Genomic DNA, 14003 nt, shown 5'->3' with positions numbered 1-14003 from the left:
CATCGTGGATTATTCCAAAGTTTTTATGGTCTGCAGGGTAGTCTCTGCTCTGCAGCCCAGAACCTTCTTCTCACAGAGGCCACCCCCTGCAGCCTCCCCGCCTCCAGGTAAAAAAACCTTGCCATGTAAACCCAATACAATTTCTAACTGGAATTTGACCATTTTGACACAAACAGCTCTGAATATTTTTCAAACCAAATAGTTCAGAGACTGAAAAGAAGTTTTACTCTCCCCTCAGGCAGCCAAAATTTAACCAAGACAGGTGTGAAAACATGAAATAAAATGAAAAGAAAGTGCCGATGGTATTAAGATCAGTTTGCGTACAATTTATTATGAAGGTTTTGTGTAACGTTTTCATGCATGGTGAGACCTTCAGGCATTTAGTCACAGGAGGTCAGAAGAGGAGGAGGTGGTCCGTGAGCAGGCACCCCCCCGAAGGGATTGCAGCTCACACTGGAGCAGGTACACCTCTGAAGGGAGTGCAGCCCGTGGAGGACCCACGCTGGAGCACAGAAAAAGAGTGAGAAGGAAGGAATGGCCAAGAGAAACCACTATGTCATGAGTCCAACCCCTTGCACTGCTTGTTGCCCAACTGGAGAGACTGAGTGTAACCTCTGGTGATAGAAACATGAGGGGAGAGGTGTCTGGAGTGGAGTTGAGCCTGGGAAAGGGTGAAAAGTGATTGAAATGTTTGTCTTTTTTTCATTTCCCAATAATTGAATTCCCAGTAATTGAATCCTTCTGCCGATTGGCAGTAAATTAAGTTAAATTGCCAAGTCTAATCTCTGTTGCCCGTGACAGCAATTGGTTAAGTGATTTCCTGGGGAAGTAGGGAGTGAACATCTCTGCTGGGGCTTGGCTGGTAGCCAGGGTCCACCCACCACAATGATGCAGAGAAGCAAGGTGTGCTCAGTACCCTGCCAAATGTTAGCACCTTCTTGGAAAACACAATGTCTCTTTTTACTCTTCTTCCTACCTTGAATTTTCCAACAAGCTTAAAATTGAAAAGAAAAGTTTTCAAAACAACACCCTCTGCCTTCAAAATACATTTATTTCACTTCTTGATACAAGAATGGTAGCAGTTGGCTTGCCTAACTTTAGGGATGGCATTCAACCTAACATAAACACCAAACATGGAGTATGAGTCATGTTGTCTAGAGAAGGAAAGACAGACTATATGACATCACCTAAATTACAATTCTATCTTTAAGCAGCTGAAACCATTGCTGTACTGACAAGACTTTCATGACCTGTAATGGGAACTCAGACTCCTGCCTAGGTTTTTCTGAATCTGATCCCAATCTTCTTTCAACTAGCTGATTCTTTTCTCCTTTCTCATTTTTTTCCCCTGTTTCAGCTTCAGGTTTCTTCTTTTTAATTTTACATTCCTGATGCCTGAGATGTAACTTTTCCCTTCTTCTTTCCACTGAACTGTCTTTCCCTAAGCCTTTAGATCTCACAGTCATATTTCAAGAAGCTTTAGTGGGACAGGGGTTAAGACCGGGCGGATAAGAGGTGTGAGCGTCCCTTCCCTTTTGGATAGAAATGGGTAAAACATTTCTGCAGGTTCCTTCCCAAGCCGTAGAGGCATTCTCACCATGACGCCCATCTGCTCTGCATCATAAAAGTTCACTTGCCCTTCCTCCAAGTCCAGCAGCACACCGATCACTGAATTACCCGCCTGCTGCTTCGCAATCCTGTGGTCTCCTTTGCTAGAGAAAATCTCTCCCTGGGACCTGTGCAGAGCCCAGAAGTCCTCCCCGGGAAGGGTCCCTTCCTCCTCCTCTCTCCCCTTCTCCCTCAACACCCCCAGCACCCAGTCGTGCTGCTGGCCCACCTCCACCTCCCAGTAGTGTTTCCCAGCTGCAAACCCTTCCTTCCCCAGCAGGACAGGGACTGTGGAGGGAGCGTTTGGGCCAGCAGGTTCAGACGCACTGCTCTCCACATCTGGAGTCCCCGGCACCTGGAGCTCCAGGACTCGGCAGTCAGGATCCACAGTAATGGGAACTGGAGGGGAAAACGGGAATCACCCGATGAGCAGAGTGGCCCAGGGACCTCTCTCCCCATGGGGCTATGTGTTGAAGTGTTTGAGGGTCTGAGCGGTCCTGGTGCGACTCAACAAAGAATTTAAGCATTCCCCAGAAGAGGGCATGCAATCACTGATGAACTGGGAGGCACCTCAGAGCTGTCACAGCCGTGTCCTCTTTTGGGGCACAAGTCCACACACTCTACCAGAAATCTCTTTTCCACACGATCATCCATCCTCTCCAGATTTGTGTCCACATCCCACCCCAGACCTCGACGCCTTTCAGCAGCTCCTTTTCTCAGTCTTCCCAACAGCCACATCCCAACTTCATTAGCCTGTTAACCAAGCCAGGCATATTCCTGTGACTCCAGCTAGTCGGTCTATCTCCAACATCATGGCATTGTCATTTCAACGTGACTTGGACAGATGGCCACTGCATTTTCACACCCTTCCTCCTGCCAGCTTACCTGCGTGGCTCCGGGCTTCCCAGAAATCTACAGAAAGAAAATGGACATTACTGTATTATGTTTTAGTAGTGCAGTTAGATACTTCTCAGACTGAGAAGTCTACTAATGTGCAATTATTGTCATTGCTGTGATTCTGCATCTGTTTTTGCCTTTCTCCTCTTAAGCCACCAATACTAGCATTTTGTATAATCATTAGTATTTCTAACCCACTTACCCAGCTCTGCTTTCAGTTGACCTGAAAAGGAAAGATATAGATATTCCAGTCAGTAACATTTGTTTGCTTTTCATTTTTTGTTCCAGTTTTTCAAAATAGGACAACCCCCAAGCATGCAATAGGAGACTATTCCTCTCCATAGGTTGATCTTTGATTATATTACTTGGCTTCAAATCCAGGGATAACATAGACATGCTAACCCGAAGATTTGTCGTACTGTTTCTAAACTTGACAAGATTGTCATATTTACATAAAATGTGTTTTCTTACCAAAGTGTTTTTTGAGTTTGGACTTTGCTGAAAAGGAATAGCATAAATGAGTGATGTAGAAACTCAAGGCAAAAATGAAAAAACATTTGTGAGAGAGATATTAGAATTACATCACCGGTTGTTCCTTATGGGAACAGTGTGGGAGATTTCTGTCATTAAATTTGCAGGATAAAAGCAGTTACAGTTTTTTCTTAGTAACGTGAGAAGAGGGGAAGGAGAGAATGAGAAAGCTGAGCTGAGAGTTTTGGTTCTGTGAAATTTGCAGTTGTGTCCAGGTGAAACATGCTGCTTAGAGACATGGTTTAGTGGTAGAGTTGGTAGTGTTAGGTTAACAGTTGGACTCAATGATCTTAAGGGCCTTTTCCAACTTAAATGATTCTGTGAAACCACAAGGGAGAGAAGAAACCTAATGCCTCGTCCTGAGATGTAAGTGGACCGTAATCAGGGTCTAAGGCACAATGCATTCTGCACATGTAGGTAGAGAAGTAAATATCATTGACCTTTTTGCCAGGTAATTAACATGGCAAATAACATTTCTGAGAAGTCATTTTAAAGAAAAGTAAGCTAATTAAACATAGTAGCTTATTTTCACTGAGGCTGGACAGCATCTATTCTCAATGAATATTTTAAGAAAACAAGATTTACCTGCTTGATTTTTGGTTTTCTCTCCTTCTGAAAATTCAGCACATAGAATAAAAGAAATATATTGATGGAGTACTTATTGGATATATACTGGAGGTTAAATGTTACTTAGTGGACTTTCACATTGCATTCTGTAAAGCCTTAAACTTGAGTCGCTTCTGTGGGAAACACATCATTCCAACACACTTTCTGTTAGTTCATTTTACAGCGAAGCATACACACACAAAATCTACAATACTTAAAGCCTTTCTTTTCTGGAAGAAAAAAAAAAAAAAAGTAAATATCTCGGACTGTGCCTGGAGTTTTTCATATTGATTCAGCGGAGCCTTGCATTTCATTTTAAATGCTTAACCACATTAAACAGTGCCATCAAACCCAGAACAAACAAACAAACCAAGCCAGAAAAAAACCCCAAAGTGGGCATAACTTTAACACAAAGACAATTAAACACAATGAACAAGAAAAGCATCTTACCTAACATCAACTTCAGTCGTTTTTTTTCTAGAAAAGAAAGTACACAGATATCTGTAAAAGCTCTTTGATAGAGTGGCTTAATACACTCAACACCAATACACAAATTGCATAACCATATAGCAAGTGTATCCTTGGATTACACTGTCAACTGCTTTGAGTAAATCCAATTCAACAATTTAATGCATGAATGTATCACACTATTTCAACTTTATTATATTTAGAAAACTCATTAAGTTATTTAAAAACTCATTGAGCAGGGTGGGAACAAGGCTTCTATGTATTGCTGGTAGCGGTCTTCTTTCAAAGCCTGTTTAAAACATGCCTTAACTGACTACATTTAAGAGAGCTATTCAGATGCATAGGCACCTAGTGCATTTGAGATGCCCTGGGGTATCTCAAGTGCCATGTAGGTGTCTCTAAAAGACCTAGGGTCTCCCATAGAAGCTCTGTTAGTTCAAATTGTATCTGTCAGATACAAAGATCAATGAGGTAACTGCTTCCTTCCAGAGTGGCACCTAGGAAAAAAATGGGATGACCAGGGACATGACAAATGCTCCAGGGGACCTGTATGTACATAAGTGGATTGAGTCATAGGCATGCAAGGTCCCAGTGGAGATCCATGAATAAAGTTCACAGCTGATGAAAGATAGGTCTGAATAATCTTGAAAAAGGCAGAAGAGTAGTCACCAGGAAGAGAAGGAGTGCTAGAAGCTTGCTAAGAGCTTTCCATCCAGCAGCAGGGATTTGGTTTGAGTTTTCAAAAAGATCACTGCTGGCCCATGTTACTTCCTTGTAAACATCTGCAGTCTTCACTAGAGAACAGACCTTGCGTGGGATATGATGTGTCATTGTCACTGTTTCCTTAATATTGAAAAGGGCTGCCACTCCCGCAATTACTATACTGATAATCAACATTCGAATCTTGTTTCCCCGAATTTACATCTTTGAGATCTCTGAACATCTTAGCATCATTTCAAATTCAAAGGACTTTTACCTTCTTCCATTTCCATCTTCACTTTCACTGAAAAAATAAAGAAAATGAATCAAAATGTTAATTATTCTTGTAAACTTTCCTTGTCATACAACAGTGTACTTTATGTACAAACAGAAATAAGTAGCGTTAAAATTTTACTTTAATTTAACCTAATAAACTTCCCAAGGCTTCTTGTTAGTCCAAAGAATTCTTATTTTTTATACCAAGACATGTCTCATTTCTAATGGAGTTCACAAAAAATGAGGTAGCATTCCGAGGCACCCAGTCCTTCCTAGGTGAGTCTTGCCCAACCATAGCCTGACTGAGGCTCATAGTCCAGGAATAAATCCCTTCTGGTCCCATGGATATGTGTATCCTCAACTGCCAAACCCAGTCAGGGAACAGAACCAGATGTGCCTCAGAATAAAATTATTCATGCAATTCATTTGTCCCTGCTATGGTTATGGCATGGGCCAATTAGTACTCTCCCAAACAATAAGCAGGTAAGCATCTAGGTGACAACATGAGCTGAAGACCATTACCAATAGATGGTTTTAACTGTAAATACTCTGTCCTGGTGAGCAGGAAAGTTCACCAAAATCCACGTGAGCTATGCCATGTGCCCCCACCCCACTGCAGTGGTGTTGGACTAGATGATCTTTAAAGGTCCCTTCCAACTCAAACCATCCTATGATTCTATGACAACTGGTCCATTTTATTTTCAAGTACAGACATAGGTGTGAGTACCAAACAGATGTATTCAAAGAGTAAGCTGCTCTCAGAGTCTTGAGATGGCCTTAGGTAGGATCCTTGAATTGCTCTTGACTGTTTGGTTAATTCATTTAGTTCTTCCTAGTCTAAGGAATCCAAGGAATGCTTCTGATCAATTAATTAACTCTTGAACAATTGCAAACATATGTACGACATGGTAGAGTATGTCAGTCAGCATATAATAATGACTAGAGCTTAATGAAAGAAAGAAACAGATTCTGTTTATAATACACAAATGAAAAAAACTCATGCAGGAATTTATTACATTGTGCTGTGCAAAAGTAAAATTAAAAACTACAAAACATTTGGATGCAACTAGAACTGCTAATTTTACACAAATAAATCTTCCAACTTACAAATTGTCATAATCTTCATATTCATCTTGCTGATTACTTACCCGATCTAACTGTTTTCTTGTGGTTACCTGGTTAAAAAAAGAGCAAAAAACCCTTTTTTTGCATGTTTTTGTAGAGTAATACTGACAGAAATCAGCTCTCTAATTTGTCGTTTAGGTACTAGTGTTATTGACAACGCTATGGAGTTATCTCCTCAATAATTATAGAAAGGGAACTACATGTGTAGTTTAGGTCACAGAGCTCCTCTTGTCAGACTTAAAGCCATCTGAGGTAAGCACATGCAATTTGCCTTCCTCCTTGTTCAGACCATGTACTTTCCCACCCCTTTTTTGTTCCATTTCCTGAATTTGGTCATCAAACAATCACTGGTGATTTTGCTTGTGAGCTTTTGTTACAGTCACGGATTTCAATATGAACTGTTTTGATATTTCTCTATGTTGACTGAAAGAACACACAAAGAAATACTTACTTCTCAGCTTAGAAAATACAGTGGAAATTAGGACCATGCTGAGACATAAAATTACGAGGAAGGTAATCAGCCATTTTGAAATGGAGGGAAAGAAAATATCTGTAAAAATGACCAAAAGGAGTTATATTCTATTACTGATTAAAACATAACAACAGTTATATCTTAGGATACAGTCACTACATCTGAGGAGATGGTGAATTTGTATTTTACTTGAAGTTTCCTAGTAAAGTTGCTGAAGAAGAGATCTAGCCCTCCCCAACAGGACTAATCCAGGGAGACTCTTTCTCTGGGTATCAGATTCAGAATTAGGAAAGATCATGAGAAAGGCAGCAATACCAACTCTCCGTTTTTTCACAGATGTGTTTCATTTCATACTAAACTGAGCAGATGGTGGAAGAAACCATCACCACTGGACAAGAGAGACATGTTCACCCTTGTTTGATATGATTCAATGAATGTCTGATTCATCTTGCTGAGTACAGTGTGTAAGTCAAGAGGGAGAATAAGATTTAAGATATTCCCCACGTTGGCTTTTTCCTGTTTCCTCTTTCCAGGTACTTCCACACTCAATGTTCTGGGATTTCTTGATGCCATCCTGAAAGGGACTTCCCTCACAGACTTCTTCAAGAGCTTTACACTGCACTTTAATTCCCATTCCAGACCTAGACACTGGCTTTGTGGTGCTGAAGTTCTTTTTGGGGTCCAGTCCTATGAGGCTTGTTTCAGACTACCTGATGCTTGTCTATATTCCCAGCAAAAAGAAATGTGTAAAGTTCTACGGAGTACGGGGAGCCATGACATTATCCACACCACGATATCACAGTAATGCACATATTAAAAAGAAGGAAGATAAAAACATAGACTAAAAACATTTGTGAGCTGTTGGAATTATCACTTTAACACTTGTGACCATAACTATTGTTTTCAGCTATGCTCTGTGAAACCCATCAGCACACATCTTATTAAATGGCCTCGTAACATATTTCTGGATAAAGCAAGCTTTTGGAGTGCTTGACCATTGCTAAGGAAATATGTAATTTTTGTATGTGCATACAGTTATATTCTTAATCTGTTTTAATTCAGCTCTGACAAGTTGACTGCCTTTGAACACAGATTTGTGTAAATTTGTGTAAATTTGAACACAGAAAGTCTTGATACTACCTGACTGCTTTTTGAGAGGAAAAACTGATTTACTGGGTACTGTCAAAGGCTGTGCAGTCAACTAGAAATAAATGTGGAAGAAGACTGCAGTTCTCATGAACTTTTTTCCAACACTGATTCTGGAAATACATCTTCAGGCCAGCTCATGACATAAAAATTGGACCCATGCCATTTAGACAGTGTCTTTTTAATCTTAAAAGCAGGTGACGACAGAGCTCACCCACCTGAGATCAGGACTCGGGACTCGCTCGTTGTATTTAGCAGGTTGTTGACTATCCTGCAGGCGACTTCCATGTCAGAGCCCGGGTTTAGGTTCATGGACGTTACAACACTGTATAGACCTGCAGGCATCATTGTCATCTTTGTGGTTGATAGTTCCTTCCGGACATGTCCTTGGCCATCCAGCCAAATCACCTCCGGTTTAGGAAACCATCCGACTGCATGGCAGGTGAGGCTGATGCCCTGCTTCATGTGACTCCTCAGGAAAATGGAAGGCACACCACCTCTAGCTAAGAAAAAGAATACGTATTCTCCATTTCAACCAGTACTGAGAATGGGAAATTGCCTGGCTTATCTTGAATTCAACACTTCTTTTTTTTTTTATATGTATATTTGTATGGAAATACATAAAAAGACTTTTCTGAATTTAAACTGTGCCAGAGACTGAGGCCCTGAAGTTTCTTAATGGTCAGCAATTTGGAGTCTATCAGATTGAGAATAAGGAACAATTTAATGGAAATTACAGCAAACAGAGCTGGCTGGGGATGGCTATTCTGGAATGAAGTTGCCAGTGGAACTTCCCAGAATTTTGTAAAAAAAGAAAAAAAAATAATCCATATCCTTGCAATGATTAATGGATTACAGGAAGCCTATGAACAACTAGTGCAATCTGTCCATGAAAGCAGAATGTATTAGTGTCTCAGGCTAATGATTTCAAGTAAAACTGTTACTGACATGGTACGCACCTGGTCTACAGTTCAAAAAAATTGTATTTTTTATACTCAGGATCTCTGAAGACTAAATTACAGCGTTACTTAGATGTTAAATCTTTGCTTCATCCGGAGTTTTAAAGCTAAGAGGACATCTTCAGCAGAATCTGGCTGCAATATGAGATGCAACAATACCTATCTAGTAAAAATTGGTTCCTGTGTAGCAGGGAAAGCATGGAGGAACACTGTCCACTTCCAAGCCAACTACATTAACTGAAGAAACCCATGAAGATGGTATCTATTAACATACTGAAATAGAAATAGGAGCGATGAAGTCCTACCCACTGCTTTGTTCTCCTGCTGTGGGCAAGCAGCAATGTAAGTGGCGAAGTATTGGGATGGGACCAATTGATTATGCTGACCACAGAGAAACTCTGGACAATCAGCTCAGTCATGGTTGATTGCACAGTAGAAATCTTAATTCAACTTTACATTGATCAGCTGAATAATTGCAGGGTTCCCTGAACTTTCTGACTGGGCTTTCATTGAGTATGAAGGGAGATTGTAGTCTCAGGTCACACACAGCTGCATGTGTTCGGTTACCTAAATACAGGTATCTCAAACTAGGACTAAAACTTACCTCAAATATTGGATATAGCCATTAATTTAGAGAAAACTGACTCAAATCAAACACAACCCTCCATGAAGACAGTTTATGTGCCAAATTATATTAAAATTATATTATAATTCCCTCAGTCAGTGATGGATATACATGTTTCTGTTCAGCTCCATCTTTAAATAAAAAGAGAGAGAGTTGCCACTAACCTGCCACGTGCAGTTCAATCAACACATCATGGTATGTGTCATTGAAAGAGACCACACAAGCGTATGATCCTTTGTCAGAGCTCCTGACATTCTTCAAGTGCAGAGACATGTTGCCAGCTCTAAATTCACTGTGGAAGAATTCTGTTCTGCCTTGATATCTCTCATCTTGTTTCTCCATTTTATTCTTTCCATCATATCTGCTCACAGTTATTTTTTGAGACTGCTCATGAAATATCCATTGGACAGAGAATACCTCAGGAATGTTATCTGCTACAACATGGCAGGGCAGAACCACACTTTCTCTGATGATTCCAATGATGGAACTAATAGGAGGAGAGCTAATAAGTTGACCTGGGTAAAAATAAAATGGCAGTTGTTTCTGTTTGTCCATATCTCATTTTTCATGGCATTACATCAGGCAACCAATAGAACCAATATCACTGTCAATAGGAGAGGAATCGAGAAGAAAACTAAAAAAATAACATGGCAGATTACTTAGATGAGTAATGTCCACATTATGTGAGGCTCATGGAGTTTATCCTTCAGTACTTTGAACACTAACTTAAGCAATTTCATGGCCATTAGGTGATGGCTATTGAGAAATCATGGAAAATGGGTGAACACTGAGAAGTCCATAAAAGGTCAAACACAGGATGCAGGATCTATCGAACAAAAAAGTAAAGGTGGGATTCAATTGCCCAAACATTGGTACCTAGTATCATTTGAAATGCATTAGGGTACGCAAGACATCCCGATGGTGCTGGTAGATGTGGCGTACGACCTGCAGCAGATCTGCATTCATGTGAAGGACCAGCTGGAGAGCAGACCAGAATACAGCAGTGCCTAGAAGGACACTAGATATTTATGTGTTGACACCTGAATCACATATATGATGATTTGGTCACCTACATCTGAGCTAGATGTCCTAGGTTCCCTTTGCAATGAATGGGGAGAAACAGGCAGCCTCAGACATCAACCAGCCTTTGTTAAAGGGCAAATGACTCTCTCTTCCAGATCTTTTCTTTTGTCCTGGTTTTGGTTGGGATAGAGTTAATTTTCTTTCTAGTAGCTGATATAGTGCTATATTTTTGAGTTAGGTATGAGAAAAATGTTGATAACACACAGATGTTTTCGGTTGTTGCTAAGTAGTGTTTACACTCAAGTCAAGGATTTTTCAGCTTCTCATGCCCAGCCAGCAAGAAGGCTGGAGGGGCACAAGGAGTTGGGAGGGGACACAGTCAGGGCAGCTGACCCAAACTGGCCAAAGGGCTATTCCATACCATGTGCTGTCATGCCCAGTATATAAACTGGGGGGAGCAGGGGTGGGGGGGGGTGGGTGGATCACTGCTCAGGAACTAACTGGGCATCGGTTAGCAAGTGGTGAGCAATTCCATTGTGCATCACTTGTTTTGTATATTCCAATTCTTTTATTCTTCTTCTTCTCATTTTATTATTGCTGTTATTATTATTTTCTTCCTTGCTCTCCTATTAAACTGTTCTTATGCCAATCCATGAGTTTCACTTTTTTTCCCCCCAATCCTCTCCCCCATCCCACTGGGTGGGGTGGAAGTGAGCGAGCGGCTGCGTGGTGCTTAGTTGCTGGCTGATGTTAAACCACGACACTGGTAAAATGGGGCTAACGTGTCCAGGTTGGTCTTACTTGGGGTTTGCTGTCACGGGGAAGGACTGTGTGTTGGGAGCCTTGGTGATGCTATACTGAAGTCAGATGTGCAGCTTTCAGACTTCTAAAGATACATGAGATGAATCCCACTCACAATGTATATCTTTGAAAGGGACTAAAAGGGAAAACCAGGACATTGTATAGCGGTCATTCTCGTTTCAGTTCCAAGGAGGATACCGGAATGGAAAGAAGGCTCTTGGAAATAACGAAATAAATAGCAACCAACATGGACTTGCAAAGAAGTCGTATCACAGCAACTTGACTTTATTCTACAGCAAGTTAAAAATCTACCATGAAACATGTAGGAAATATTTAATATTAAATATAATGTCACTTCATATGCCGTAGGGGATTACATCTGATGAAGCCCCAAGAGCCCCAGTCTACGCTGATCTTCCGTCACATCTGCCAGCTCCATTTAACATCAAATCTCAGATACACTAAAGCATTTAGAATTGCACTAGGCGTCTGTGGTTAGGCACTGAATAACGCACAGGGAGCGGGATTCAGGTCCAGAACTGGGAACCTAAAATGAGTTGTCCAGGCTTCCTAATCATCAAGAGGACTAAAAGCAAAACTTCCACCTTTGAATAAACAGAGAGAGACGTGCCACTGACCTGCCACTTCCAGTTCAGTCGTTGACTTAACTACGTTCCTACTATAGTCAATGGAGATCTAGCCAATAATCTGTTCAGTTCATTCTACAGCAGGCAGTGAGTCTTTTCATTGGGTAGGATAGAGATCCTTCAACATCCATCTTTGATGCCCTGAGATACTATAGGCACAGGATTGGCAAATGTGACACAGGCTACATGGTAGGTCTGTTCTATATTGGAACATCAAGAAGCAAGAAGATCCTACAGCATCTGAAATACCAGTAGATGCCAATGCATAAGCCTCTGAGTCTTACCCTACACGCTGAGCTTGCATGCAGACACCTGCCTCTGGGAAGCTAAACATAAGCAGCTAAATCCACGAGCCAAATCCAAAACCTTGGGCACAATTCAGTTGGCTACACCTAGGTGTCTAGTGCTGAGTTACCTTGGAGCTTCCCAGCTGCCCTCCATTCACCAGTCTAGAGGGTTATAAGTGTCCGGCAGCCCTATCATATCTTCCAGCCTATGCAGATGTCCCAGGTACCTTAACACATATCAGACAGCACCAGGGTCTTATCTGGTGTTTTAATTTGATGTTTTATGTCATCTAAGTTAAAAAGAAAAAAGATGTGTACTCATTATTTTTGACTTTTACATTTCTATGAACCTAGGCAGAAATAAGCTGTTTTATTAAAATATATTCAAAATGGAACTATCTTTACCTGTAATGAGGCATGATCTGTGTTGAAAAGTCAGTATGTGAATAGCTGTCAGCCACCAAAAGGGGGAACCCATCAATATCCAGGCTTCCTAATCATCCACAGGACCAAAAGCAAAGCTTCCAGCTGAAATTCCCGTATGACTCCTTCAGTCTCTTCAAATGTTCAATGCAAAATAGCAAGCGTAATTGCAGAGATAGAATGATAGGGAAAAATATGAATGAACTTACAGATAATGGGTTTGATGCTGTCAAAGGCAAAGAGGATTGCAAGACATCTTTTCCTTCTTCATCTCCCTGTCAAGTTTAACTATGTAAATGGTGCAAAAGAAATATAGCCTTTGCCTTCTCTATATTTACCTTTGTCTTCCAGAAACTCTTTATTATGTTCACTGGCATTCTTTTTCTTTTCAGTGAGGAGTTTAAAGCATTTAATCTTGTCTTTTGATATTAGCAGACTAGTTTGTTATGGTTTTTTTTTCCCCCTGCCTTTTGTATAGTAAAAAAACCTGCAAACAACTTCATGGATAAATTCGCAGGAGCAATGTTACTATACTGATCTCTCTGTTGACTTACACCAGCATTTTAAAGAGAAACTTGTGATTTAACAAATATGACTCCTCCAACTTCTTCCCAAGATCTTTGCTTTCAACTCACTGCTAAACTAATCCATACTCACACCACACTCACAGTAAAGGTATGTAACTCAAGCTGACGAGTGAGCTGAAAGGGCACAACACAACTTTATTATAGATATAAGAGCTCCTGATTTCCTCTGATTTTCTGTGTTTTTTCTCACATCTCAAATCACAGATAAAATCAAGTGCTGTCAGAGAGAGGTATTCCCATCTGAAAATGGCAATAACACATCTACAGCAGGCAGGTTCATTTCTGTCAGTGCAACTGATCAAATCCATACCAGTTAATTCAAGTAAATGCAACGGGTTTTCTTCATGGATTTAGCAAAAGTATTATTTCTTACCTGAACAGTAAGAACCTTAAGACTTCTTTATGGGAAATGGTTATGGTGAACCTTTGTCCTCATATCTTTATTACCACTGAAGCTTGTGATTGCATTTTCCACATCCAATAGGGCTAGAGAGGATTGGACAGTATGACTGGGGAAAAGGTAGCTGCCAAGATTCATGTTGCAAGGCCAAAATAGCTTCTTGCTTCCCAATTTATCTCTCTATACTCCTAGCTGGAAAAAGGTAGGGATGTTCCTCCTCATCCTCCTGTGCAAAATCATTCTCTATTCAACCAGCATTTAACCAGAAATCACTGCAGGAAGACTTACAAGTATGTCATGAATAACTTAGCAGGGTACTTTTCTATTGCATGCTCAGGTGTTTCCCTCTGTTTGCAAATATATCTGGATCTTGGCAGTGTTGCAATTTTTTCCCCATATTGTTCTTTTTATGTCCTGTTGAAG

The 14003-nt window shown here is 40.7% G+C and overlaps 1 protein-coding gene across 1 annotated transcript; it reads right to left on the bottom strand.

The window, feature by feature from the left end:
• Positions 1–1462: 1462 nt before the first annotated feature.
• On the bottom strand, positions 1463–12648 carry LOC142026393 (butyrophilin subfamily 2 member A1-like). The gene is made up of 8 exons (XM_075019352.1): positions 12576–12648; positions 9577–9927; positions 8047–8331; positions 6662–6760; positions 6234–6260; positions 2708–2728; positions 2494–2520; positions 1463–2007 (listed from the first exon to the last, which is right to left on the bottom strand). The coding sequence occupies exons 1-8, from the start codon at positions 12646–12648 to the stop codon at positions 1463–1465; spliced, it is 1428 nt and encodes a 475-aa protein (XP_074875453.1).
• Positions 12649–14003: the final 1355 nt, after the last annotated feature.

The sequence above is a fragment of the Buteo buteo genome, chromosome 33, assembly GCF_964188355.1.
Source record: "Buteo buteo chromosome 33, bButBut1.hap1.1, whole genome shotgun sequence".
Taxonomy (NCBI): Eukaryota; Metazoa; Chordata; class Aves; order Accipitriformes; family Accipitridae; genus Buteo; species Buteo buteo.
The sequence above is the reverse complement of the archived record's forward strand: the minus strand, read 5'-3'. Positions and strand labels throughout refer to the sequence as shown.

Bases quoted from the DNA above. Each gene is read 5' to 3' on its own strand.
- LOC142026393 (XM_075019352.1), bottom strand. From the start codon at position 12,648: ATGGGTTCCCCCTTTTGGTGGCTGACAGCTATTCACATACTGACTTTT. The intron at 6,261-6,661 runs GTAAGTATTTCT...TTTTTTAACCAG, and splicing joins TGTATTTTCTAAGCTGAGAA to GTAACCACAAGAAAACAGTT. The intron at 2,729-6,233 runs GTAAGTAATCAG...TTTCCTTTTCAG, and splicing joins CAAGAAAACAGTTAGATCGG to GTCAACTGAAAGCAGAGCTG.